The sequence below is a fragment of the Phasianus colchicus genome, chromosome 2 (genome assembly GCF_987193195.1).
Source record: "Phasianus colchicus chromosome 2, bPhaCol1.hap1.1, whole genome shotgun sequence".
Taxonomy (NCBI): domain Eukaryota; kingdom Metazoa; phylum Chordata; class Aves; order Galliformes; family Phasianidae; genus Phasianus; species Phasianus colchicus.
The window spans coordinates 38594791-38621285 of record NC_143437.1 but is presented as its reverse complement, the minus strand read 5'-3'; the positions used below and the strand labels follow the sequence as shown (position 1 = coordinate 38621285).

Below are 26495 nucleotides of genomic sequence, written 5' to 3'. Positions count from 1 at the left end.
GTTAAATAGAATTTTGTTAGGGATGCTGTTAGAGTACTCCTGTATTCTTGCTGCACTATCATAAAATTATTAAATTTTTTGGACATGCACAGTGTCATAGCTATCAGTTCCAATATCACTTCACCACGTAACATGTATACTTTTTCTTCATTTATATTTCATTAAATTATTGAAAATAGCATGCAATGACAACTCTGTTCCCCAGTTGTACAGAGTTCCAGATACATGCTGTGTCTTATATTCAGGCAGCACACAGTGTGTGGTACCCAAACCTTCGATGCTCTGATGTTAATAAATTGACTTTGTCCTTCTCCCTGGGAGGTGAGAACAGGGAAATCCCAGCCAAGCTTTGAGTTGTTTGAACTTCAGAATTGAGTTGAAAATGGTGTAAACAATGGGAAACATTTGTGGCCTCAAAATATGGAGTCAGACGTTGATTCCTGACCATAGGACATGCAGTGTTTGAATAGCAGGCTAAGATAAGGTTTTATGTTGGCTGGACTGACGCAAAGCATTCTTATCATGAGAGACTTAGTCTCCTGCTAATAGATTTTCTATCATTCGGAAGGAGTCAGTTTTGCTTATGTAAGTCTGAACTTTGCTCCTTGTGGAGAGCGTAAAGTTTGAAAAATGTTAAAATAAACCAGGAAATGCTGAACTGGCTCTCAGCAAACTGAGATATTGGATACTGGGGGTGAATCAGTGCCTGAAAAGCCAACCCGATGGGTTTGGGAGAGGTACAAGCAAGGGCCGAGTGAGCAGGGCGAGCAGAATGTTGCAGAAATGACTGCTTTCAGACAGGAAGGTGCAGGGGCTGGGAGGCACTGCCTGGCACCGTCCGCCTGTGCTGAGCAGCATTACTGCTTCTCCTGCGTGTCCTGCAGCCGCTCTCCAGACCGCGGCCGGAAGCGGAAGTGCGGATTGCAGAGGAACGTGGTCCCTCTGTAGGATGAAACCTGGCCGCCTGCCCGTTATTACCTTTTGCAAGACTGACTGTTTTTGGTTTCGGTCACATTGACTGACAAGGAATGTCAGGAATTCTGCTGAACGTGTTCCAAATGGAAGGGCAAACAATAGGTCTTTCATTCAAGTGTAACAGTTATAAAAACTCCTGCATGAATTTAACTTGTTCTGGTGGTGCTGACTTGGAGCTTGTAGTTTCTCTACACCATTTTGGCCTTTGTTTCTTCTCTGTGTTAAGGTGCTTACTGAGAATGGAATGTGGGATCTGCCTTTTCTAATCTGGAGTTGACATCATTTTTGAAATACTTGTAATTAAGCTGTACCACTAAAAATGATTTCTTGCGATTGCAAATGCAAGCTCACCAGTTTTTCTTCTGTGAGGCAAGATCATTCTTCATCTACTTTGTCCCAGTGCTTTGTCTTGAAATGCACGTTACACATGCTTGGAAAACACATGCATTAATGATTCTTATTAGTAATTCAGCCTTTGAGCTTTGTCCCAGGAGATCATTGCAATGGAAAAGTAACAGTAACAGTTACTAGCACTGACAGTGACAGAGGCACTGAATATAGAATTAAGATTGTAGTGCCTTAATAATGATTCTTTTGCACCTGTTGTCTTTGCTCTGCTTGAACACAGTAAGCCCATTCATTCCATTTAACACTCTTTTATGAAGCTGTACTACAAGTTTGCCAGCAGTATTAAGCGCAAGTCAGACAGTGAATACACACTGTAGGATGGAACAGCAAAAGAAGGTGATTTGCTTTTTAACAGGTGTGAAGTTACAGTGTGTATAACACCATGTGGGTTTCATCCAGCTCCAGCGTCCTGCTGCAAGTTGGATATTCCTGAGGCAAACTGACTTCCCTGGTCTGCTTTCCCACCTCTAGTGATTTGTGGCCTGGGGATTTCTTGAACCTGTTACCTGTGTTTTGTACGTAAATGCATGGAGATGTCTTCTGAGAATTCATGTATTTCTTTTCAAATCTATGTAAAATGGTAGCAATTACATACTCTGGCAAAAATTTCCAAGTTCACCTCCCTCTGTGTTGTGTGATCAACTGCCATGTGGTTTTGATTCTTGCCAGCTAATTTTGTCTGATGTAGTTCTTTTTTTTTTTTTTTTTCTGATCAGAAGTTGTAAACAATTGCTACCTACAGCTTTCTTTGTTTGGTGCAAGCTATCAGGTTTGTCACTAACCTGCTTCTTTTCCTGCTGAAGAGCCTGAGTCTATTAACTGCTCTTTGGGCTGAGAACAGGCTGTTGGGAGCACCCTGCTTGTGTCCTTCTCTGTGCGTTCCAGTTTTATTATATGCATTTTGAGATGATGAACCCAGATTGGGTGCAGTATGAGGGATAGATTTTACACAGTGAGATGATGTTTCCTGTTTTGTTTTCTAGGTCTTTTATAAAAATTCTTAACATTTGTTTTAGTTCCTATTTCTGCTGTTACTTTTACTACTTCAGAATCTCATTTCAGAGTGAATCCCATTTTCACAACCTGTCATCATCTGTGGGATGTTACTACTCTGTGCTCTCTTAAACTTGCATGCTTTCTTTTATATCTCTTTTTGGTGAATCTCTTGTGCTTGTTTAATATCTACTCATATAACTGCAGGAAAGACACTGCAGGTATTTCTCCCTTTCTTTACTTAGAAGTACTTGGAATTATCAGTAAACTTGTTCATTTTTATTTTTAAAAAAAGTTAATAGTATTTTCACAATGTTTAGATCGTACAGTTATTTGCAGAAATCAAAATTGTGTGTGGAATTAATAACAAGAATGGCAGTTTTGTTTTGATTCCCATTGAATTAATTTACAAACTCAATCTTTTGCAGTTTTGCTGCTAGAGAAGATGGAACATGATGACATTTGCAATAAAACTTTGAAGATTACAGATTTTGGTCTGGCTAGAGAATGGCACAGAACAACCAAAATGAGTGCAGCAGGGACATACGCATGGATGGCTCCAGAAGTTATCAAATCCTCCCTGTTTTCTAAAGGAAGTGATATTTGGAGGTAAGAAGTTGATCTACTATAAAGACCATATTCCACAGAAGTAAGCTGAGGTTTTTGAATGAATTTCTATTTGATTTTTTTTCCTGATGGATTCCTAAGTTATCTCAGTATACGGCAGGTATAGATGTTCTAAGAAGAACATTAATTTTTCAGCTTCTACTTTTGATCTACCTCTAGTTATTCATGATTTAAAAATTTGAAAGAAAGAAAGGGAAAATAGCAGAAAACCATATTTTAGGAAAGAAAGCAAGATCTCATTAAGAGAAACCCTTAAAAATCTGTTGGTTAAGTAACTTACCTTGAATATTAGTAGGAAGACTGATAAGCTCTTGATATACTACCATATAATTGATCAGTAATGTTATGTTTACTCCAAATCAGATGGCTGAAAAGTCTCATTCTGTATAAAGAAATGGGACCATCCATCCCCTTGCATGCCTTTTTAATAATAAAAAAAAAAACACGGCAAACCAGGACTTCATCAGATGTTAACTGAAGTTTGTACTGCTTTCTAGGAATCTAGAATGTGATCATGTGTAAAATTAAACAGCTGTTTTTTAATCTTCATAGAGATTTTGCTTCTAGTAACTGTATGGGAAGAGAGTGTTCTCATAAAATTATTTTAAGGTATTTTCTAATTTGGAAAGTGCATACCTCACTATGTTAAGTTTGTGAATTTCTCACTAAAGGCATTTTGATGGATCAGATAAATAATATGGTTCTCAATACTGATGCTGTTTTTGAGTGATGTAGTATGGGATACATGTACTGAAAAAAGATATTTTAGGGGAATAGTTGTGATTGCACTATAGCCTTTAAAAGCTGCAATGCCTCACTCTGAAAAGTCTCCATTTCCTTTCTTTTTAAAGTGTTTTCTCTGAGAATGATTAAGGAAGCTATTTGGGGAAGGAGGGGAGGACTTCAATCTGTTTTCATGCCTTTTATGCATGCTCTGTGTTGTATAGTTCTTAAATATGGTCTCATTTTGTGTAAATGCTTGATATTCTACAGCATGAAATAACATTTTTGGTGTTCTCAGGATGATTCTGTATCTGCACTGCTGTTTTGTGACACCCATTTGTCTGCAACTGATTTTCAGCATGTTGTTTACATCAGTCTGAGTTGATGACCAGTTCAGAAACATCATTGGCTTCATTCTTTTTTCCATTCTTTCTTCCTTTTTTTTTCCTTTTGCGGGGTGGAGTTTGGGTGTAGGCGTTTTCCCTAATCAGCTGTATTCCATGCTTAATTACAGGTCCTGTCCAGTCTTGTTGCTGTGATTTTAGGTATCTGAGGGGGTATGCTTTGGTGCAATTATTTTATATTCTGCTGCAACATTAGTTTACATTTTTGGAACCTACAGTATTTCTCTTCTTCGCCTTCTCTCCTGCACGCCTCTCTTTTAAAAATGTAAGTATTTAGTTCAATGATGGACTTGTAACAGGAGAGGTTTTTAAGTAGAAAGGCTCTGTTTTACAGTATAGATGAATCCTTCTTGGCTTCTAAAGATTTTCTGCTTACTGCACCTCAGTCTGTTCTGTTGCTTATCTTTACTCCTTCTTTAAAAGGCAAACAAATAATACTGCAAATCTAGTAGTACTCCGGTTGTTGGAGTGCTTTGTATTTTACAAACATTCAGGTTACAAATGTAAGTACGGTTCTCTCAAAGACAAGAATATATTTAAGAAATGGTTTAAACTGAAGTTATGCATACTGAGTACTGAGTTTCCACAAGATGTCTCTAGACCACTTATTAAAAATAAACAAAATCCTGAGCAGTTGAGGCTGCTCAAATATGATTGCATTTGCAAGCAGCATTCCAGAATCGGACAGTGCTGGAGTTTGTTATGGCAGGGTTTTCATGCTGTCTTGCAGGCAGCATTTTCTCAGGTGTCATCCTAGGTAGCAGAGTGTGTTCTTTCTAGGCCCTGAACTTGTATCATTCTGCTTCACAAACCCAAATTATAACTACTGTTGTGGGGAATCTGGAACTATCTACAAAAATAACAAAGAGGAATTCCACTTTTTCACTCCTATCTTTCCATCATTTATTGCATATTTCAGTCTTGGTATGTCAGTCTTAGGTAAGAAGCCTGAAAGTGCAAGTTCTCAACAAAATCAGGTAGCTCTTGCTGAATAGCTGCCTTTGCCTGGCATGTTCATACACTTTTTAAAGGGATTCATGTGGCAGTGCATAGTGATCTCTGCTTTAGAAGATTTAGAAGAGTTGTAAAGTAAAAGAATCTTTGAGAACTTTGATTACTTCCATTTTGATCATTGATAAAAAGCATTGAAACAGCAAGTTATTGCTGGAATGAGATACAGAAAGAAAGGCGTATATCACATTGGACAGCAGGAGAATAAATTTTAGTGGCCAAACTGTTTAAGGAACAACTTACTGAAAGCATTAGTTTGCGACCTTAATATATAATTTGAGTGTATTGTGCCTGTATTTTTTGGTGTTTTTTTGGTGTTTTTTTTCTTTTTGTCCCTAAGATGTAAAAGGAGATCAGTTTTACTCCTTACTCTTTTACAAATGCTATTTCTTAGTACCTCCAACTGTACGCATAGAATGACTGTATGTGTGCTGGTGAAATCTAATGCACAAAGTAGCAACTTCCATTTTTGAGTAACAAGTAGTGGTTGTCCTGGATAATGATGGACTGACTAGCACCTCCCAAAAACAGGAGGACTAGAATCATCTGTAGAATTCTACTCTAGCCCATGCTGGCTCTTGGTTCTTGAAGTTAAGACTACCTTCCCTAAAAGAGGCTAAAGTATTATGATCACCTTTTTGGCACAGCGGAAAACTACTGATTAAAACTGTAAATGCAACAAAAATTAATGGTGTGATACAAGTCTTTTGTGAAAGATGATTTCTTTTTCTTATGGTTCTGATTAACTTCAGAATTCATGTTAAAATAGATACAGAATAGTCTGAACCAGGGCATTCCTTGAATGGAAACCAGTCTTCACTTGCTAGAGAGAGTGTAAAATTATTTTTAATGCTTTATCTAAATGCACAAATGAAACAATCTTTAATAGATTTTTTTCCATCATATATAAAACCAGAAAATATCATGTTTATTATTGCCAGAAGTACAACTGTTTTAAAATGAAATTGGTCTTTGGAGTTTGAGCATATGAGTGGATTTATAGATTAGACTGAAAAAAAAGTGGGAAATGATCAAAAATTCCTAAGACATTTTTTACTTTTATTGCTTTTTTTTTAGGAATAAACAGTACTACTTAGCTTTTAATTCATTGTTAGCCCTGTGAATTCATTAATTTCCTGAGATTTTTATGACGGCTAAAATTTCCTAGATGAACAGAACTTAGATAAACAGAGCGCTGCTATTTAATTCAAATTGCTTCCTATGTAGTTACTACACATGTAAGAAATATGTTCTGTTTGTGCTGAAACTGTGTAGTTTACTGGTTTTGTTTCTTTATTTACTTATTCTCAAGTGGTACGGGGTCTTGCACAATGCTGAATGACTTCCAGGAAGAAGGCAGTGATAGCAAAATATCACCAGTTACATTCTTCTGCTCGTCACATCTGCTGTAGTTGGGGTTGTACTTCTAGTACTTGGTGGTACTAGTTGGAGTACATGGAAGGAGTGTTGGATATTAAGGAGTACTTAGCCCTTATCTCCCTCACCGGTGCCTTGTACATTTCTTAGATAAGTCTACTTTAGGCTCACATACTAAAGAGAGAAATTCCTCTTTCCACAAAAATCACTGAGACTTGCAACTTTCTCTGTCATATTGAAATAGGAGATCTAAAATAAAAGCAACTACATGCTGTTCCAGTGTTTTTCTGGGGGTTGGGTCATTTAAGCAAACACTGGATATACAATCCCAAGGACAGTAAAAACAACACCTGGCTTTTCATCTGGAAAGCATAGCAGAAATTCTTATGGTTACTGTTGCTGCAATAGGAATGTCTATGATTGTTGATTTCCATACATGGCAGTAAGAAAAGATCTCATCAGCACTTTTCACAGGAGACAGTGCTATTTTTCTTTCCCTGTATAGGGAAATTAGTTGTGTGTGTAACTCTTTCTCAATCTTATTAGATTTGTAGGAAGAGGAAAAATTAACAGGCCTTTATATAACAAAGAAGGGATTAGATGTGCTGGGTTTTAGTCTGTTTTAATTAGGAAAAGAAAAGAGAAAAGGCATGTAATACCGTAGGATCATAGAACTGTTCAGGTTGGAAAAGACCTTTAAGATCATCAAGTCCAACCACAACCTAACCATACTACCCTAACTCTAACAACCCTCTGCTAAATCATGTCCCTGAGCACCACATCCAAACGGTTTTCCCTGGGGAGCAGTTATTAACAAGCCTTTCTGTAAAGAAGTCTTTCCTGATATCCAACCTAAATTTACCCTGGCACAACTTAAGGGCATTTCCCCTTGTCCTGTCACCAGTGAGAAGAGACCAACCCCACTCTCACTGTAAGCACCTTTCAGATATTGGAAGAGAGCAGTAAGATCTGGGGAAAAGGAGGCTGAGGGGAGACTAAACAGCCCTAGTTCCTTCAGCCTCTCCTCATATTCTCCAAGCCCTTCACAAGCCTTGTTGCCCTTCTTTGGACCTGCTCCAGCACCTCAACGTCCTTTCTGTATTGAGGTGCCCAAAACTGAACACAGTACTCGAGGTGAGGCCTCACCAGCACATCTAGGAAACTGAAATGTTTGGAAAGGTGTCTGGCCTGAATGTTCTGCTGAGGTGGTGGGTTATTTTTTGTTCTTTTGTTTGACTTTGGTGGCAAAAGGTTCACTTGTTTTCCTCTTGTTCAAACTTCTTGTCCTAACTGAGATTTATGTGACACTAGTGTTTATAGAGAAGTGACTCCAGGTTATATTTTGAGTCCTTGATGTCTGTATTTTTTCAGGTAGCATGTGACAGTAGGGTAGGATTGCAACTAAGTCACGTTGAATTTGGTTAGTTGCTATTAGAGAAAGGTGCAAGATGACTGGAGTCAACTCTTTAAGGCATTCACTTTGACATGGGAAATCATCAAGAATTTCAGTACATGGTTGAACACGTACTTGTTTGTTCTTGATTAAATAAGGTGTCGGTATTCTGAAAAATAACCATTTAAAAATTACTTTTTGTAGTTATGGAGTGTTGCTGTGGGAACTACTTACAGGAGAAGTTCCTTACCGTGGCATTGATGGCCTTGCTGTGGCTTACGGAGTTGCTGTCAATAAGCTTACTTTGCCCATTCCATCCACTTGTCCTGAACCATTTGCAAAACTAATGAAAGGTATATGTGTTTTTTTCTTCTACCTATTTATTTGAATAATTAGGGGTTTGGGGTATGTATCCTTGCCTGTAATAGTCATAGGATTCAAAATAAACACCGTATTCGATAATGCAGTGCATATAAAATACTTTGTTCTTTTCGAGGCAGTCTGGTGTAACAGACTATTATATGCTTCTGCACAAGTCATGCAGCATTAAAGTATACCACTTAAGTTTTTCAGTGGTCACAGAGTATACTTTTTTCCTAATTTTAATGATTTGTTTTTACGCTCAAATTACATTAATTTTCCTAAAATATGGGTCAGTGCAAGATAAATATAATAAATTCCCAAAGGGGAGAACTGAAAATAGCATTTTCTCATTGTTTTTTCATGAAAGTAAAAAATGTTTTTGACATTCTCTAGAGAGAAAAAATTCTTGCTCACTAATGGCTATTTCCTCACGTGTAAGCCCTTTACCTTTTGATAAATACCTTTTCTATGTAGTACTGCTAGTTCAGCTATTTGAGATCCTAAAGACTGAGGTGAAAAAATCTGATTATTAACTAAAAACAGTCTTGAATACAGCTACGTAGGTATCACTTAGGGAAACAGAACTAGGGAAGCCTTGCAGAAGAAGGTTATAGTGCATTATAGCTTAAAGTGCAATAGCAAGTAACTGGGAATTCATTTTATTCTTCAAAAGTTGTATGTACTATTAAGCACTGATGGGATTCTAATAAATTCTAGAATGCTGGGAACAGGACCCTCATATCCGACCATCATTTGCCATAATTCTTGAACAGCTTACTGCCATTGAGGGGGCAGTAATGACTGAAATGCCTCAAGAATCTTTCCATTCCATGCAAGACGACTGGAAATTGGAAATTCAGCAGATATTCAATGAATTGAGGACCAAGGAAAAAGTAAGTTCATTTTCTGTTTGCATGGCAGTGAAGGAATGGTACATGTGTTGTGATACAGCAGATTTAGATATTTGCATTGTGGCTTCTCAAAATAATGCTAGAAACCTGATTTAGGTAGTGAGACACAAGCAAGACGATAAACTGCATGGAGAAGATTTATTCTCATTAAAACAAGTTGTTACTTTTAATTACCTACTTTTGTTGGTGAATGTACTATTCTTAAATTCCATTAATGTTTCTCATCAGTATTTTTTTGACAGCGCTTTAACCGACTTGCAGCAAGCTTACTTAAGAACAAAAGGTTTTATTATTGGTTTTCTTGAATTGCAGACAACTTGCTTTTCACCATTTTTCTGAAACCAAATCAATACAGTTCAGAATGCTGAAACTGTAATTAGAGGTACCTTAGTTGAATAAAAATGTTAAATTTATTAGGAAGCAATATTATGGTAGTGAGTGAGGGTTATGGTGTGATTAGCTCATTCAGTAATACAGTTGAAAAAGCAACATATGCCACCTGCTTCCCCAAAGAAAATGGTTTGCAGATCAGGCTTATAGACTTTTTAGTGTGTTGTTTTTTTCCTGAGTATTTGAATGCATCAAATCAAATGCATTATCAAACAAACCAGAATTTATTTACCTAATTTTTATAACCACTGCAAGTTTTTGTGGTGTTTATTTCCATAAATTCAAAATGGTTAATAGCTATGAGTAAATCACAGATTTTTTGAGATCACTCTTAATATCTCCATTTTAATATAAATGTTCTAATTTAATTACACTTTTGCGCTATAATAGCTGGCCAGTCAATTCTTTTTCCATTTCATTTAGAAACTAGGGCAGTACCAAGTGTGAGAATTTACTCTGATGTGTAAGAGGATTTTACTAACAAACATAGTCTTTAATCAGCTAGACCTGCCTCCCACTTTAAAAAAAAAAAAAAAGTTCTTTTTTTCTTATAGGCAAGCTGGCTGGCCTTAAATATGTTGTTCTATAATTTTCATTGAACAGTGCATATGAACTCTATCAACCTGACAGATGTATGTAGTTGGTTACCATCCTAGTTATCTATTCTCTGTCCTGTTGGGTTTTTTGTTGTTTTTTCCTCTGTCCTAAGTATTGTTAAATGTCAGGGCCACCAGTCCAGAATCTTTTCGCTATTTCTCCTTAAAACTCTGGGATGCAGCATCTGAAACTATTTGTCCTCATGTTTTGCTTTTAGTAGTTTATTTGTCCTTTTGAATCACAGTTAGAAATGCTTCTAGCTGACATGGATTACTTGCAGATCTCTTGCAGTAATATAATTGCCTGGTATACACTGTTGTTTTTCCTTAAGCAAATATGTAATAGGTACAGAAGGGAATTGAGACGCAGGGATTTGTAGAGAAATGCTTTTAAATCAGTCATTTAAATGTTGGCTGTGCCCCACACCTCTTTTTACCAAATGCCAGATATGGCTACTTGTGGGCTATTAGGTGATGGTGGATGTGACGTTATGGATCTGCTGTAGTGCATGTGATTATTCAAATTTGTCAATTGCTGCCAAGTTTGTAGTATTATCAATAATTGTCTTCCTTATTTCCAGCGTGCCTTTGTTTCTGCCCTCTTGTTTGCCCTCTTCCGTTTCACATCATAGAATTGAGCATGTGTTAGCCATGTTATCCATACGCTTCCCTGCCTACATATTGTTGGAGCTGGGCTATGTGTTCCTCTAGCTGTCAGATTTCTTCCTTTCCAGCTGAATTATGGTCCCTCTACAAAGAGAAGAGACTCTCATTTTCACTTGCTGTGAAACTACCAGCCACAGCCAGAACCCTCCATAGGGCCTACCTTTGTTTTTTCCCTCTGCTGCAACTGCTCAATCAACCATTTTCTCCTTTTTACTCTGGGAGCACTTGGAACAAGAAAAGGCATTCCCATTCAGGTGTGTTTTTATTTTCTGGAGGCATTAGTCCAGCATGAGATTTTCTCTTGAAGAAACTCTTACTGACTAAATCAAGCTGAGTGTTAGTTAGCACAGATTTTTGTGGGGAGAGTTGTATTTTTGATGTAATAGTGAATTAAGCCTAATTAGGGAGAGGAAAAGATTAATAAAATTTACTTCTCATATGCCAAATTAAGTGCACCTCCAAAGGCATCTGCCCTAATTAGGTAAACTTGTTGTAGAATGAAAGCATGTAACTTTGACTTAGACAAATTATTCAAATGTTTGTGCTTGCTTAATTTAGCACATTATCAATTTCACTGACAGATACTAGGGAGAGAGACAAGTTTATGAAGCATTTATATAATGATTATAATAAAATGAAGAAAGAACAACAACAACAACCCTGTGTGGAGTCTCATTCCCTGTGAAAAAGAAACTTCTGTAGCTGGAGGAATTTCCTCAAGGGCTTGCTGTAAATGAGTGATGGTGACACCCACTTCAAGAAAAGATTGCAATCTTTTGTGATGAGCATTCTTGAGCAACTTAAATATAGAACTCTTTCCTAGCTTCCTTATAATGAGTGTTGTAATTGGAGAATGGTGTAGAAACATTGCATAACTAATTGCAGTAGGTCTGTCTTTTAATTAGTTTATTTGGAAAAGAGTAAATACTAAAACTCTCAATGAGGAAGCGCTTTCATTTTCGAGATTGTTTCCCTTTTCAGTACAGACTTTCAATTTTTTCCTTGTTACTGAGCTTTATGACCTGGGCTTGAGGATGAGAGGTGCATAGTAAAGAGTATCTCCCAAACCTTCATAGTAATAAACATGTTTTCTATTTTAAACTCTGATGTACCTTTATCACAGAATCACACCAAATGATCCAGGCTGGAAGGGACCTCAAGGATTGTGAATTTCCAACCCCCGTGTCACAGACAGGGCCACCAGCCTCCCTGTTTAATCCTGGACCAGGCTGCCCACAGCCTCATCCAACCTGGCCTTGAAAACCTCCAGAGATGGGGCATCCTATCTTTATCCTAAACTTGAATTCATCTGTCTTCTGCTTCCAACTCTTTTTTTTTTGTTTGTTCAATTTTGATTGGACAAAAGGAAGAGAAAAGTAAAAATTGTCAGTAACCTCTAAATTAAAAAGTGTTAAAACTGATTAAACACCCAAAATTTTACTTTCTGGAATGAAGACAGGCCCCTTTGAATTCCCAAGAGGCATAATTACCTTTTGCCAAGGTGTGTATGTTAAGAAGAATGGATTTAAAAGGAAAAAAAAAAAAAAAACTTTTTTGAAAAAGTTGTGTTGAAACAGGCTCACTCAAAATTAGCAAGCTGTCTAAAATGTGTCAGTCAATTAAATTAAATTTGAAACCAGTGATAAGCAGTATGTGTATGCTAATTGTAATGAAAAAAACAAGTATCTCTCTGAGGAGCAGCTGCTTCTCACTGAACCAGAGTTTGATTTGATTCAGTGGTAACCTGTCTTTCTGAAATCCATAGCCTTTTAGGCAGGAACAGAGAGGGCTATTTTTTGCACTTGTTTGAGAGCATCAAATTGATATAGTTCAAAGGCCACCTTATTTGGAAGAAAATGGGTGTTGAAAGAGCAGATATTTGTTTATGCTGATAGTCTTTTAATAAATGCTGGACGTTAGATGAGGAATAGTGCTAGTATGCTGGTGGATACTGATGGCCAGAAATATGCAGTCTCCTCTTCTTTTATAGGAAGAGTGTATGGTGATGGAATTAATGAGTTTTAATTAGGGGGAAAAGGATTCCTGAATATCTAAACTCTTAGCATAGCTTACTTTCTGTTGCTGAATTTCTATTTTCAGCTGAATTTCAATTTGGACAGATGTTGCACAATTATCCATTAAAATGAAAAAGTTATCCAGTGAGAAACAGTATCAGTCGCATCATAGCTTATCCTTTTCTCAACTTTTAAAATTCTAAAAGGCAAAAGAACAACTATTGCATGGGTTTGATAGTTTGAGAGTCCATGTGGTGCAACTCAGTGGTTAGCTATTTGATGCTACACAGATATGTGCTGGATTTTAATTAAGAAACAGCTGTCTTCTGTCTTATGACTTAGTTTATCCTATTACACTAATTCTCATTCATTATAATACTGATTGCTTTTTCAGATAGAAAAAGCCTAATACATGGTTGAAAAACAGGAAAGGTTAGGAAAATTAAGATGAATGCATTCACTTGTTTTCATCAGGTCATTCTTTTTTATTTAGTGTATGGAAGTTATCTAAGAGAAGCCCTCGTGGGATGGGAGGGTCTCTGATGTGAAGTACTTAGAGCACATTTTGTGCCAGGCTGTAAGCTGATAATCTTTGGTTTGATATGTTGTCCCCATTTCCAGTGCTTACCTAGCTTAAGTATCTCAAGTTAAATGCTTCAAAGGAGATCTGTATAATGCTTGTTTGCATCCAGATACAGAATCTTCACTTATGCAGAATGGTCAACTGTCAGGTCGTATGTGCGTGTTAAATATATATAGTGCATTGTGAAATCAAATAAGGAAATACAACTTACTGAATACTTGCAATATCCTTTAATACAGCTTTTACACTGTTACTCAGTTTCACTTGTGCAAATTTTATTTTTAGGAGCTTCGATCACGAGAAGAAGAGCTGACAAGAGCAGCTCTTCAGCAAAAATCTCAAGAAGAACTGCTTAAACGGCGTGAGCAACAGTTAGCAGAACGTGAGATTGATGTATTGGAGCGTGAACTGAACATCATGATATTCCAGTTAAATCAAGAGAAACCCAATGTAAAGAAGAGAAAGGGCAAATTTAAAAGAAGCCGGCTAAAACTTAAAGATGGACACCGAATTAGTTTGCCTTCAGGTTTGCAGTTTTCTTTTAAGTTCACAACATATATTATGATTAAGTATGCAAGGCTTCAATGGTTAAAATTTTCAGTATTGGCTGATATTTTCATTCATTTCTAGTTTCTTTTACCCCAAATAAGTGCAAAAGATATAGTTAGAACCACTTTTGCATGCCGTATTTTTTGAAGTAGTCCCCATCTTTGAGCAGTCTTTCACCTGATTCAATCAAATCCACTGTTTCTGGAGGGAAAGCATGAGAACTTTAAAGATTTAAGGCTGATCCGTTGTCAGACTGATTGTGTTGCCTTATTAATATTGCCACTAGATGTCACTAGGCAAACTCAAGATTATACCCATGATTTGCAAGCCTTCACCATTGTTAGTAGTACCCTGGTGTCGGCTGGATCCTTTGATCCTTCCAGTAGTTTCTGAGTCTGTTAATTTATTACTAACGCCCCATGTACCTAATGCTACATTAACTCAGTGTGGATCAAACTGTAGCTGTCTGGTAGCTGGGAAGAGACAAAGAATGTGTGAATATCTAGGCATATTTCACTATCACTGAAAGCGCTGTCCTGTTTCACTTACTTTAAAAATTATAATAACAGCAAGCTTAAACTTAATATTTGTTTCCTTTTTTCTGATTCTGCCCATACCTTATTTGAAAAAGTTTTATCTGGAATACTGCTAAGCTCTTTGTTGTCAAGAATCATCAAGATGAACTTGTCCTCGAGACAGTTCTGTTGTAAGAAAAACATTCAGTCTAATTGCACTGTTGATAGGGATTAAATAAGGGCGTATGATCAAACTTAATTTCAGTACAATTTTTCCTTTCCAATATTTTTTTTGATGGAAATATTGGTAATTCTATATTTTGTTGTGCCTTGAATTTCCAGCAAATTTGATGGATATGACCTCTTTAATGCAATGTATTTGTTTAGCTCTTGTGACAACAAAAACTTTTGAATAACAGCTTGTGATCTGGATATGTCTCACTTTTGAATCCAACTGGATGTAGCTCCTTTTGTTGGCGTTACTGCAAACCTATTGTGCAGAGTCTGTGAGAGTGTGAAACAATACCTGTTTGAAAAAAAGATCTAATTTGTTGCATTAAGGATCAGAATTTGTCAGTATATTTAGTATGAACATCTCTTGTGTTATCAAATGTAACTCATTATGTAATTTAATTTAGTAGTACAACAGTACAATCTACTGAACGTTCTTCATTTAGAACATTTTTTTTTAATTATTTCTAATAGATTTCCAGCACAAAATAACAGTGCAGGCATCTCCTAATCTGGATAAAAGGAGGAGTTTAAACAGTAACAGTTCTAGTCCATCAAGTAGCCCCACAATAATTCCTCGTCTTCGAGCCATACAGTGTAAGTCTCAAACATTTCTGATTGTTCATCTAGTCAATACAGAATGTTTTTTTTAATATTCTCACTGAAACACATTGGTAGTAGTATCAATTTCAGATAGATTTCTGTTCACCAGGTTCCTTTACTTATTCTAACTTTTGCAAGTTGTTGTTTGATGGGAAGGAAAATCTTGCTAAAATGCTAACTAATTTTCAGCAACTCAGAATGGCTGTGGATGTTTTGAATCATATATTTTGTTAATAACTTCAGGAATTCATTTGCATGTAGACACAGATTAAACACTGAACAATCAAAAATTATAATGGCAAAATGCAAAACATGCTTTGAATGCTATTCGGAATGGAAAACAAATTTTTATTACGTTTACTACAGTTGCTAAATGAAATCAGTAGTTGTTTAAAAATAAATAAAAATATTCAGAGAATAAACCAATCTCATAAGCTGGGGAAGCTGATTAATCAACTAGCAACTCTGCTTGCTCAGAAAAAAGAAAAGTGAACTGTAAGCAAATATAAAAGCAGAAGAAAATAAAGATGAAATCTTACATTCTTTTTTTTTTTTTTGAACAAGGAAAAGAAACAAAAATAAAAATAATGGTTCTTGGGCTTGACAATCTAATTATTCTCTGTATAGTGGTGACAGAAGGAAGATGTGTTTATGGTAGTATAGTGGAGGTAGCAGTTATGAATGTGGAAGGAAACCTGTCGTGTTTTTATAGTAAAGCCCACCTTAATATTTGAGATGACTGTATGTAGGTGGGGTAAATTCTTATGTGATTCACTACCTGCTTTTATACTGCTTAAACTGTTGTGCAGAGTAGATTGTCTGGTTGCCCTTATTTAAAGTGAAATGTTACACGAGATGGAAAAGCCTCGAGTTTCTATTTAAGATCAGTAGAACACGTTCCAACTGGTTGTTTATGGATAGGGACTAAATGTTGTTGCCAAAGGAGTTTCTTCTGAAGGAAAGTACTTCAGAATCTATATCAGAATCTATATCAGCTTATGGAGAAGGAGAAATCAACATGCATACTGGTTTTGTTTTTTTCCTGTATGTAGTTTGGAGCTAGGTTTCTATTTCATTTTTTGAATCTACTTGAAACTCCAAAACTTGGATAGAAACCAAATCTCTTCTTCTTTGGAAATATCTCTGCTTTATGAAGACCTTTTTTATTAATTATTCCCTGAAGGTGAAGTGCTGCCTTTTCCAGTTGAGTAAATACCAGAATTGTTGTCAGAACTCACACAGTTCACTGGGTAAATACTGTTACTACCCATATATTGTGTTCTTTTCCTAAAGAAAATTTGAGATTGAAGGTAAATTCTATGAGGGAAGCTGGGTGGGCTTTTTTTCTTGTGGAGTTCTTAAATCTTTCTTACTGCAGGAAGTACAGAGAGATTTTCCCATGTGAAATATCATGTCTACATATAGACAAGACTGTCTTGTTTTCTTTTCATTTTCCTGGTTCTGTATAGAAGTGCTTGGAAGTGCAGTAAATTCCTGGTATTGGCACAATTCTGAAAACTTGAGGTTTATTATTTTGGGGATTTTTTTGTTGGTAGTGGGTTTTGTTGTTTTTGCCTTTTTTTTTTTTTTTTTTAATTCCTAGTCTGTGTAAATTATAGCAGTGTTAGTCTCAGTCTTTGCGTAAGTGCTCAGCACTGCTGGAGACTTTTTGTTCTCTTTGAGCGGGTGTTTGTTTTCGTAGGATTAAAGCATAAAGGATGACATAAAGGCTCTCCTTTAAAAGAAGCACTCTTCTGGTTTTGATTTTAGATCCCTGAGCATATCACATCTATCAGGAGTATCTAGGTGAAACAATTCAGCTTCCACACCCATCTGCACCTGTGCAAAATAAATTCTTTCCCACAATAATGTTTTAACTTGATTTCACTTCTAAGTATCTTTGTTTCAAGAAGACTTATTTGAACAGAGGTGATTTGAGCAGGCATTTCTAACAATTGGTTGCTTGATTGCTTTGCTTTGTCATCAACAATTCTAGCTTCATAGTGTAAATGCTTTGTATTTTAAAATAAAAATTTAGTTAATTGTAAATCTTGTGGTTAAAATCAAGTTCAGCTACTTTTAAAAGTTGTTTTAAGGAGGAAAAAAAAAATACATGTTCAGTAGTCCTGAAACTATGTTTGAAATAAGGGAGTTTAAAGAAGGCAGGTAGTTTTTGTTGTACTACACAAGCAGCTGTGTATGGTGAGGAAGGACAAGAGTGCAATGGTTCAGGAGTGACTGAACAGCTGGCAAGAAAAAAACTACCTCATTAATCATGCTGTTATAACAAGCTAAGTTGTTTTTTTCTCATCTCCATCATAGCTGTAAGCATGATTGGTTGCTGTCAAATTACTTCTCCAGTTAGTACATACGGAAGTCTGGGACTGATCTTAGAAAGAGGAACCTGTAAATCCTACAGTAAAAACCCTCTAAGATGCTTAGAGCCTTTTTTGATTTGGGCTTTATGACCAGAAGAAGGGAAAAAGATTCCTTTCTGAAACCAGCTTGACTAAGATCTCTTAATTTTTCTTCAGTGATTCCCAGTACAGATACACACACAGCTAATGGCCGAAGAAACAGTGTATATGTGTACCAGCAAGATGTAGATATCACAAGTGAATATGAACTTCCCAGTGGGGTTATGAAAAAAGGCAAGATTTTATTATGTTTCAAAGGTGCTGGTTCTGTTTAATTTCACAGCTGACCTGAAGTGACGGACTAAGCATTTAATGAAGAACTGATGCTTTACAGCCAAACAAATCATACTTTTAATGAGAAAGAAAACATTAATCATTCTCACAATTGGAATATTGTTTCAGTTGATACCAATTGTTCCACAGCGTGTATTTTCTTCATTGGAATTTAAGTGCTCAGTCTAATTCACTTGTCTAAATTACCTAAGTTATATAAGGTTCTCAGTTAAAGGCAGCAGATAATTTTGTTATTTTGCCTTTAATTTGGGTCTACTGTCAGCTCATAAATTATTTTTCTTGCTTGCTCATCTTGTTGGTTCAGTACGATTTGTGTGGTGTTTTTTGTGGAAGAGAAAGTCTCAAATTTTGTTTACTACTCTTTCTGTTACTGTATCAGAATGGCTTTGTGGTAGAGAAAGGCTGTTCTGTCAATGTGTACAAATATATAAATTTATAGTGTATATACTTACGTGAAGGTTTCTTGTGTTTTTAAATCCAATCTCCAGTAACTTCAGATGAAAGCAACAAAACTTGGGGAAGGAGCACAACTTACCACCAAGAAGAGTTTGAAGAAGTGAAGAAAAATTTTAAAAAGAGAGGTTGTACATGGGGACCAAGTTCAATTCAAACAAAGGATCGTGCAGATTGTAAGGACAAGTATGTCTACTGCATTTTGTTTGATAATACTAAGCACCTTGGTAACTAAATCACTGTAGTATTCATTGCCTCCCTTTCTTGCCTTTCCTCAGACTGTCTTGAGGAACTGCAAGCATAGCCCCAGCAGTCTCTTCCAGTGCAGTTACATAAGACTGACTGCATACGTGAAGCACACTACACACCAGCAACACCTTTCACATTAACCAGCACAAGTTAAGAGGGTTCTGAGAGTCAGTTGAGCACATTTACTTTCAGATTTTTTTTCTGATTGCTGAAAATTGGAGGTTAGCTATTTTCTGATGGAAAAAGATCCTCTTCCTTTTCTTCATATAATAACTTCAGTGCGTCCTCTTTCACTTTTATGTGTGTATGAAGACATCCATTCATTTGCCTGGCTGGTAAGCTAGTTGGATCCAGACTGTCTTACTGAAAGTGGTTTTGTTATTTTTGTTTCTTTGAAAATCACTGTTTGTGATTGTGATTGTAATTTGTGATATTTGATTTTGTGATATTCTTTGAGAATGCATCTGTCGTCCAGGTTTTCACTGACTTTTGTTCTTCAGTAGATAGTCAAGGTCCATTTCTCTTGACTTTTTTTTTTAAGGCTGTCATATCCTGAAACTTTCTTGTTAGTATAAATTCCTGATCCTAAGCTATGTTATCAATTTATAGTCTTAAGACTCTATGCTATTTCTTATATGCATTTTTTTTAACTTTGAAAAGCTTTTCTGTTTTCAAGTTGTTTTCTGTTTTCAAGTTGTATACTGTTTATAGTTTGAAAGGAAAATGCAACATCTTTCTTTTTAAGTGTATATAAGCACAGTATCATCTGAAATATCAAAGTACCTATCATTGTTTCAGAATAAGACCCCTTTCAGATGGCAGCAACCCTTGGTCAACACTTGTAATGAAAAATCAGAAGGGTGTTCCTTTGGCTTCACTGTTTGTGGACCAAGGTAAGAGCTGTGTTTGAAAAAGTGGAAGTTACTACATGATGGCATTAAGTCTGTTCCAGTTCCTCAAATATTGTGCACGTTATTAAGAGTTCTAATGCTACAGATACAATTCAAATTAAAAAAAAAAAAAAAGTTGTTACACTAAGTGTAAAGTAATCTTTCTATTACTAGCAGCTAACAAACTAAAAGGTTGCATGAGGTCTGCTGTAACATGCAGATTTTTTCCATGTTTTTGAGTTGTCAGGCTGACCTGTATGTTAGGTCTGTGGTCACTGCTGTTTAGATTCTTCTGTTTAAAAAAAAAACAAAAAAAAAACATAGACATTTAAATAATCATTAATGACTTCTATTTTTAGTGGCCTCTGTGTACTCAGTTTACTCAGTTTAAAACTGTAGTTAAAACCTGTAAGTCTTCATATTTTTCTAGGTCTTAGTTTCCTGATTTTTTTTAGCAATATTTATTATTTAAATGTTCAAGGAAAAAAAAAAAAGTAGATTTCAAATCTTTAAGTTGGTTAGGTGACATTTTGGGATTTACAGGAAAAAAAAAAAAAAGGAATAGATTTCCTTCAAATACAGCAAACAAGATATTGCATTTCATGTCCATTCCTACAATATGCTTTAGCTACACAGTATTCATTATAATTTTCACATTTGTGTGTGCTTTCTGTATGACAGATAACTGGAAAAAATACTGCTATCAGGAAAAACAAAGCAAAAACAAAGAAACAACTGTGGTATAACTTGTAGTCTGGTAGCTAGAGATATATGTCAACTGGAAGAGAAAATAGTAAACTGCTTGGATGCTGGTGGGGTTTTTTTGTTTTTGTTGTTGTTGTTTTGTTGTTTTTTTTTTTGAGGGAAAAAAAAGAATCATGTATACTGGTAGGACTATTAAAAAAACAGGCAAACAACAGACAAAACCAAAAAAACCTCACAAACTAAACAGAGAGCAATTCTATAGGTTTATTAGCATGTACTAAACCCCTACATCCAGGACACTAAACAAGTTTACATATTTCAGATATTTCTGTGTTTATTCTATACTGCTCAGTAGTTTACAATAGAATAAATCATGGGACCTATATGCACATTCCATTTTTTTTGTCATCAGGTGTGAAAAGTCACATTTGCTCCTTACTTCAGACCTAATTAACTAGAAAACATTCTAGCAATTCATTTGATTTTGGAACACAGCTTCATTAAAAGTGTTGCAAAGAATCTGTTCCAGATCTTCTCTGTCACTTTGTGTTTATTAAATCACTTAACTGTAAAGCACACATGGAAATATTTTTCATGTGGTTTAAAAGCACTACCAAAAGCGTGCAGAAGCAATATTCTGTTGAAATTTGGAAGATCTATTTTTCCTTTCTAAAAATGAAGCTTATGCGCTAAGATTCATTTGCAAGCTTCTTCTGCTTTTGAGTTACACAAAGTATGACATTTGTAATGAAATAGTTACTTCATATGTTCTAAAGACTAAATAGAAAACCTGAAAATGTTTAGGCTTAGAATGTGTTTCTGAAACTCGAAATGTGAGTCTCTGATCTTCTGACTACATCTAAGGGGAGCATACAAATGTCAAGATTAATAACTCCAAGTAAGAGGAAATCCTGGTGTACATATGCAGACGTGTAATAGTTGAATTGTAATTCTAAGGTATGTTGTAACTTTTTTCAGATGTGTGCACTGATAAGAGACTTCTCTCTGAAAGTTTGGACAGTAGAAGACCAAAGTCAATTAAGTTGCCAAGTCAGGCCTATATTAACCTACCTCTTTGGAAGGATGATCAAGGAGAGAATACAGTAGAACATGAGAGCTTTGAAGAAGGAACCTCTGCCAGTTCTACAAATAGTACTCCTCAAATGACACCTACAAACAGTCTGAGCAGAACACTGCAGAAGAAGAAGACTGATTCAGTTCTTTATGGATGTGCAGTCCTCCTTGCATCTGTTGCTCTGGGCTTGGATATTAGAGAGCTGAACAAATCACAAGGTCCAGATGAACTCTTGCCTAAAGATGAGAAGAAGAAACGTGATGGAATATTTCAGCGTGCTTCAAAATTTCGCAGGAGTGCTAGCCCTACAAGACTGCAGTCCAAAAAAGAGGAAACAGGTATTTCATCCTTAAATCCAGCAGCAAATACTGTGAATCTTCTCTCTATGCCCTCCATTTCCACAAAATGCCTACTTCAGTCTGACAGTGAAGATGCATTTTTAAGCAGTGTGCTTGGTGATTGTGATCCATGTAATTCTAATGACTTTTTATCTGAAACTTACGAAAATAAAAGAGAACAGAGAATACAGATGGTTCCTAATACAGTTTCTGCACAATTAAAAAATCAGCCTTTTAATCTATGTCTGCAACAAGAACCTCAAAAAGTTCCAAATGCTTCCTCAACAAAGTTAAGTGTGTTGGGTCATAGACGAACCTTATCAGATGGGAACAATTTTCACACCACAGGTAGGTGATTGAGAATTTAAGATGTGGGGGGATTTGTTAACTTCAGAAACAGAAAATGTAGAGAAACTAACCATTCACTAATGACTAGGTGTTTGTTATATGTTCAAGTGATAGGTCAGCCTTCATAAATGTATGCAGTTAAGCTTCAAGTGTCCAAACCCTGAGCTATCTGCACTTGGAATAATATCCTGTTACAGGGAAGATATTACCAAGATTCAAGTGGAACAGTTATTTCCTCGGGTATTGCAAAAACAGATTTCCTTAGCTTTTTAATCAGCAATAACATGCTTTTTGTGTGCAAAATTCATAACACTGAGAGAAATGTATGTTTATTTCACAGCCTGCATATGTGAGGAAATTAGCATCGTTATAATACTGTACATTTTTAAGTTCAAGAAGAGAGAATCTGATACAATTTGATTTGCTTGTTTGACCTAGGAGTTGTCACATACTCCACTAATTTTTGAGCTGTTGATTAAAAAAATTAAGCTACAAATGGCTTTAAATTTGGTTAAGGTGTAAGTGGATTTGTTCATAGTTAATGAATTCTTGAAAAGAATAGGAGTTCTAAACAGTAATACTGGTGTTCTATAGTGGCTTAAATGTAATATCCTTTATGGTACTCTGTGCATATGTAATTATTCATAACAACCTGACAAATATTGATGGCTGTATTCCACTGTTAATATTTGTCCAAGAACTGGATGATTAATGCTTTTTCTTGTTTCTAATAATGAAATAGAAATCTGTTATAGTCTCTAACAGAAAGCACAGAAGATTTCATTGAGCACTGCTGATCCTTCTTTAGGAAATTCCCCACAAATGTATATGAATGTCTTCAATTAATTAATTAATTAAGAAAAAGAAACATTAATGCTTGTGGTAACTCAGTTTTGCAAATGGCAAAGAAATCAAGGAGCCACAGGGTTTAAATTCTTCTCTTATTTTTGTGTTTGTCTGATCTTTTCATTCCGTCAGCTAATGGATTTGCTCCAACCGATGATGTCTCCAAATTGCCCGTTCTCTCAGTTACTGGAACTCTACATTCTCCATCTCTTCAAAGAAGAAGCAACCACTGTGGTATTTCAACTGAAAAACAAAGAGCTATGAATATTATATCAAGGCCTCGACCTTCTTCTGTTAGAAGTAAAATTGATTCATGGCAGATTCTTCCGCATATTATAAAACCAAGCTCTAAAGACTCCAAATGTTTAGAGGGCAGTACAGATCCAGATGTTCACCTCTTGCCAGACACTAAGGAAAGAACTAACTGCCACATGCCCTCATTACTTGATATTGATGTGGAAGGTCAAAATAGAGACTGCACTGTGCCTTTATGTCGAATGAAGAGCAAAACATGCCGGCCGTCTATATATGAACTGGAGAGAGAGTTTTTGTCTTGAGTGCCTTTCATTTTAAATATTTTCTTATTAAAGGAGAACAAATATAAAATTCTTGTCCACCTAATGCTTTATGCTGCTGTTTTTTTTTGATGTACTGTAACAGATAGTACCAAAATTATTAAAGCGGGCAGCTAATTAAGGAAGTGTGATAGGGGCCTTTTTTAAATGGAATCCCAGCTAGTACCTCTAGAAGCACAATACTTCTTAACAAAGTTGCTGAGCATATTTTGAATGATTAAAATAACATACCCATCTCTTTCTGCAGTGTTACATACATTTTCTATAAATTTGAATTATTTTTCTGGAAATTTAACTTTGCACATTGAAAAACTGAAGGACATATGGTAACGTTGTGTAAAGTCAAGAATTTAGCATAAGAAGGAGTTATCTGCAGCTAGCTTCTATATGCCTTGTAGAATTGTGAAAGGGGTCAAGGGCTTAAGATACCAGTATAGAAAACTGTTCACTCCCCTTTAATGGCTGGTTACATTTCGGCATGTTATACTGAAGTTGGTTAAGGACCAGCAGCTGCATTTGCAGTCTTTGCCCTTGGTGTTTGAGAGAACTTTCAACTGTGTGCATTAGTTTCTTCAGAAAGTTTTACTGCTTATGTAAACACTTGGGTTTCAGCCACTATATTGATTTGAGAGAGTAAACTTTAATATTTTGATTGGATTAGAGGTATTTGACATGTTTTCTAATGTGAAACAACATTCCTTGTAGGTAAGGATACACTGGAATGTAAATATTTGTACTCTTAACTTTTTGAAGACTGCAGTGTTTGCACTGAAAAGAATATTCTTGGCTTGGGATTTTTTTTTTTTTTTTTTTATGATGGAGAGGATTATGCCCTCTAGCCCCTCTTTATTTTTTAAAAACTCTGCTGCACTTTTTTATTAAGGAAAACATTGGTGGGATTAAGAATGACTGTTTTGGGGGTTTAGGCAATTCAACAGTGCATTTTACTGCACGCAAATTTTAGAGCAGTAAAAACTAAGCATATACATTTTCACTGTATAATTACTGAAGCTTTTCTTCCTGAAGTTACTACTGGTAGCCCATTTAGAAATTAAAAGGCAAAGAGATGTGCTTGACTGCTTTTCAGAGATGCAAAAGTTTCATAAAATTCCAAATAGTTAATTGTGGTGGGAGGCTTAACCTTGATTAAAAAAAAATAAAAATAAAAAGCCTTAACAGTTTGTTTACAATTTCACTAAGTGAATAAGTAAAACCAAGTGTACAGTCTCTTTTATTTGATGAAAGCATTTCTAGAATTAAAGGAACATCCTTTGTATTCGAGTATTTGAAATCTTAACTTGCATATCTTTTGACAAATAGCCTTCATAAATAAAATTAGGTCACATTAGAGCAACATTTCCATGTACTCCTCAGAGCAGTACTTTGCTGAGGCTTTTGTTGTTTGTTCTGGGGTCCAAGCATTCAAGTGTTAAATAGAATACACGTTTACTTAAAAGCTTCAAAGCCAGGAGATTAAAAAAGGAAAGTTTCTATTTTAAGACTGGTATGCAGTAGGTTGGTTACTTTGAGAATGGTAGGTAACTAGACATACAAAATCATGAAATTCAAATCACATAGAGTGGAACACAGATAAATATCACTACCAAAGTGAAAGTAAAAAGGATTTCCTTTAAATAGTATTTTAATCGAAAGTGAAGACGAATAGATTAGTTGTCTGTAAAACTACATGGCTGCATAGCAGATTATTACATTTTGTTCAAACACTCTTATTTCAGTAATCTTATTTCCTTGTCAACATTATTCAAGTTACGTGCTGTTCTTTGACTTTTCTTTAAATTCAGTTTCATCAGTACACTTCAGTAGATGAAATCTATTCCAGTTTTGATTAAAAAAAAAAAGTGTTTGTAAAACTGTTGTGTAATGCACATGGATCAAATCTTGAATCTATTTTGCTAGTCCATTTATCTTCAGGGCATAATTAGAAACCTAGAACATTATGTGTATTTCAACTCCGATCAATTACTCTGATGCAACACTGAGAGCAAAGGAGTTGATTGTATTGTATGTTTCTAAAGAAAGTGTCTCTGTTTTGCTTTCTAAAGGAAAATCTCAGGTGCTCAACTAATTTTGACTTATAAACTTCTGTACTTTAAAGGTTTATATCACTTGTGGAATTTTGCACCCTTCATTTTGTAATCAGAGTCAGCTTAAAATGCTCTTTGTGGGCTATATTGTTTTCGCTTATCAGTGGCTTATCTCATTGTTAAACAAAGACTTCTCTTTCTGTTCAGTGGATAATTTTGCTTGAGAACAAGTCATATTATGACCAGCCCAGTGTATTATAATTAATTTAGAAGTATGTATTCCACCTCTCAATCTGAGAGAGTATAGGTAAGCCATCTTAATTATTTTTCTTTTCTTTCGAAGCTTTACTCTATAAAACTTTATTCTTGTTTTTCATAGTTTCATAGGCCAGTCTTCACTGAAATTAAAAAAGAGAAAAAGAAAAATATTGCAATCGTGGTTTTGCAGTCTCTGTTCTACTTGCCACCAGAGAAGCTTTTATGAAGTTAGAGCTATCTGGTATGCTTTAAGTAATCTGTCTTGTTTGAAGTTATATTTATTTCAATGTAGGTTAATAGTCTGACCAAATAATAAATTATGTTGATTGTTTTAGCATAAAACTGAAGGTGCTCACACTACAAAGATTAAGATAAACACTTGACATGCTGTTTTACAAAACCTGATGATTAAAATGTTTTTATTTAAAAAATAAATGTTTTGTAGCTACCGTATTGCAAAGTGACCTGCATTTTCTTGCAAAAGATATATTAATGGTATCTTAACTTTTACAAATGGGTTTTCAAGGGAATAGCCAGGAACTGTAGACTACTGCCAGCCAATTCTTGTAACATCAGTGTGCAATTGTTAATTTAAGATTAATTATCCAGCTCGGCAGGTGAATGTTCTTGTTATTCCTTGTATTTGATGTTGGCAGAAACACACAGTGT

The 26495-nt window shown here is 35.6% G+C and overlaps 1 protein-coding gene across 2 annotated transcripts in view; it reads left to right on the top strand.

Moving 5' to 3' along the window:
• MAP3K21 (mitogen-activated protein kinase kinase kinase 21) overlaps positions 1-26268 on the top strand; it is a 42501-nt gene extending 16233 nt beyond the window's left edge. The window contains exons 2-11 of one of the 2 annotated variants that reach the window (XM_090135413.1): positions 2805-2985; positions 8116-8264; positions 8992-9167; positions 13721-13961; positions 15205-15327; positions 17868-17984; positions 18533-18683; positions 19545-19639; positions 21320-22102; positions 23081-26268. In XM_090135413.1, coding sequence (XP_089991539.1) covers positions 2805-2985; positions 8116-8264; positions 8992-9167; positions 13721-13961; positions 15205-15327; positions 17868-17984; positions 18533-18683; positions 19545-19639; positions 21320-22102; positions 23081-23505 — 2441 coding nt within the window. In that variant the 3' untranslated portion in view covers positions 23506-26268. The remainder of the gene's footprint in view (positions 1-2804; positions 2986-8115; positions 8265-8991; positions 9168-13720; positions 13962-15204; positions 15328-17867; positions 17985-18532; positions 18684-19544; positions 19640-21319; positions 22103-23080) is intronic. The other variant, XM_031591904.2, reaches the window with a different exon arrangement.
• The last annotated feature ends 227 nt before the right edge of the window (positions 26269-26495 follow it).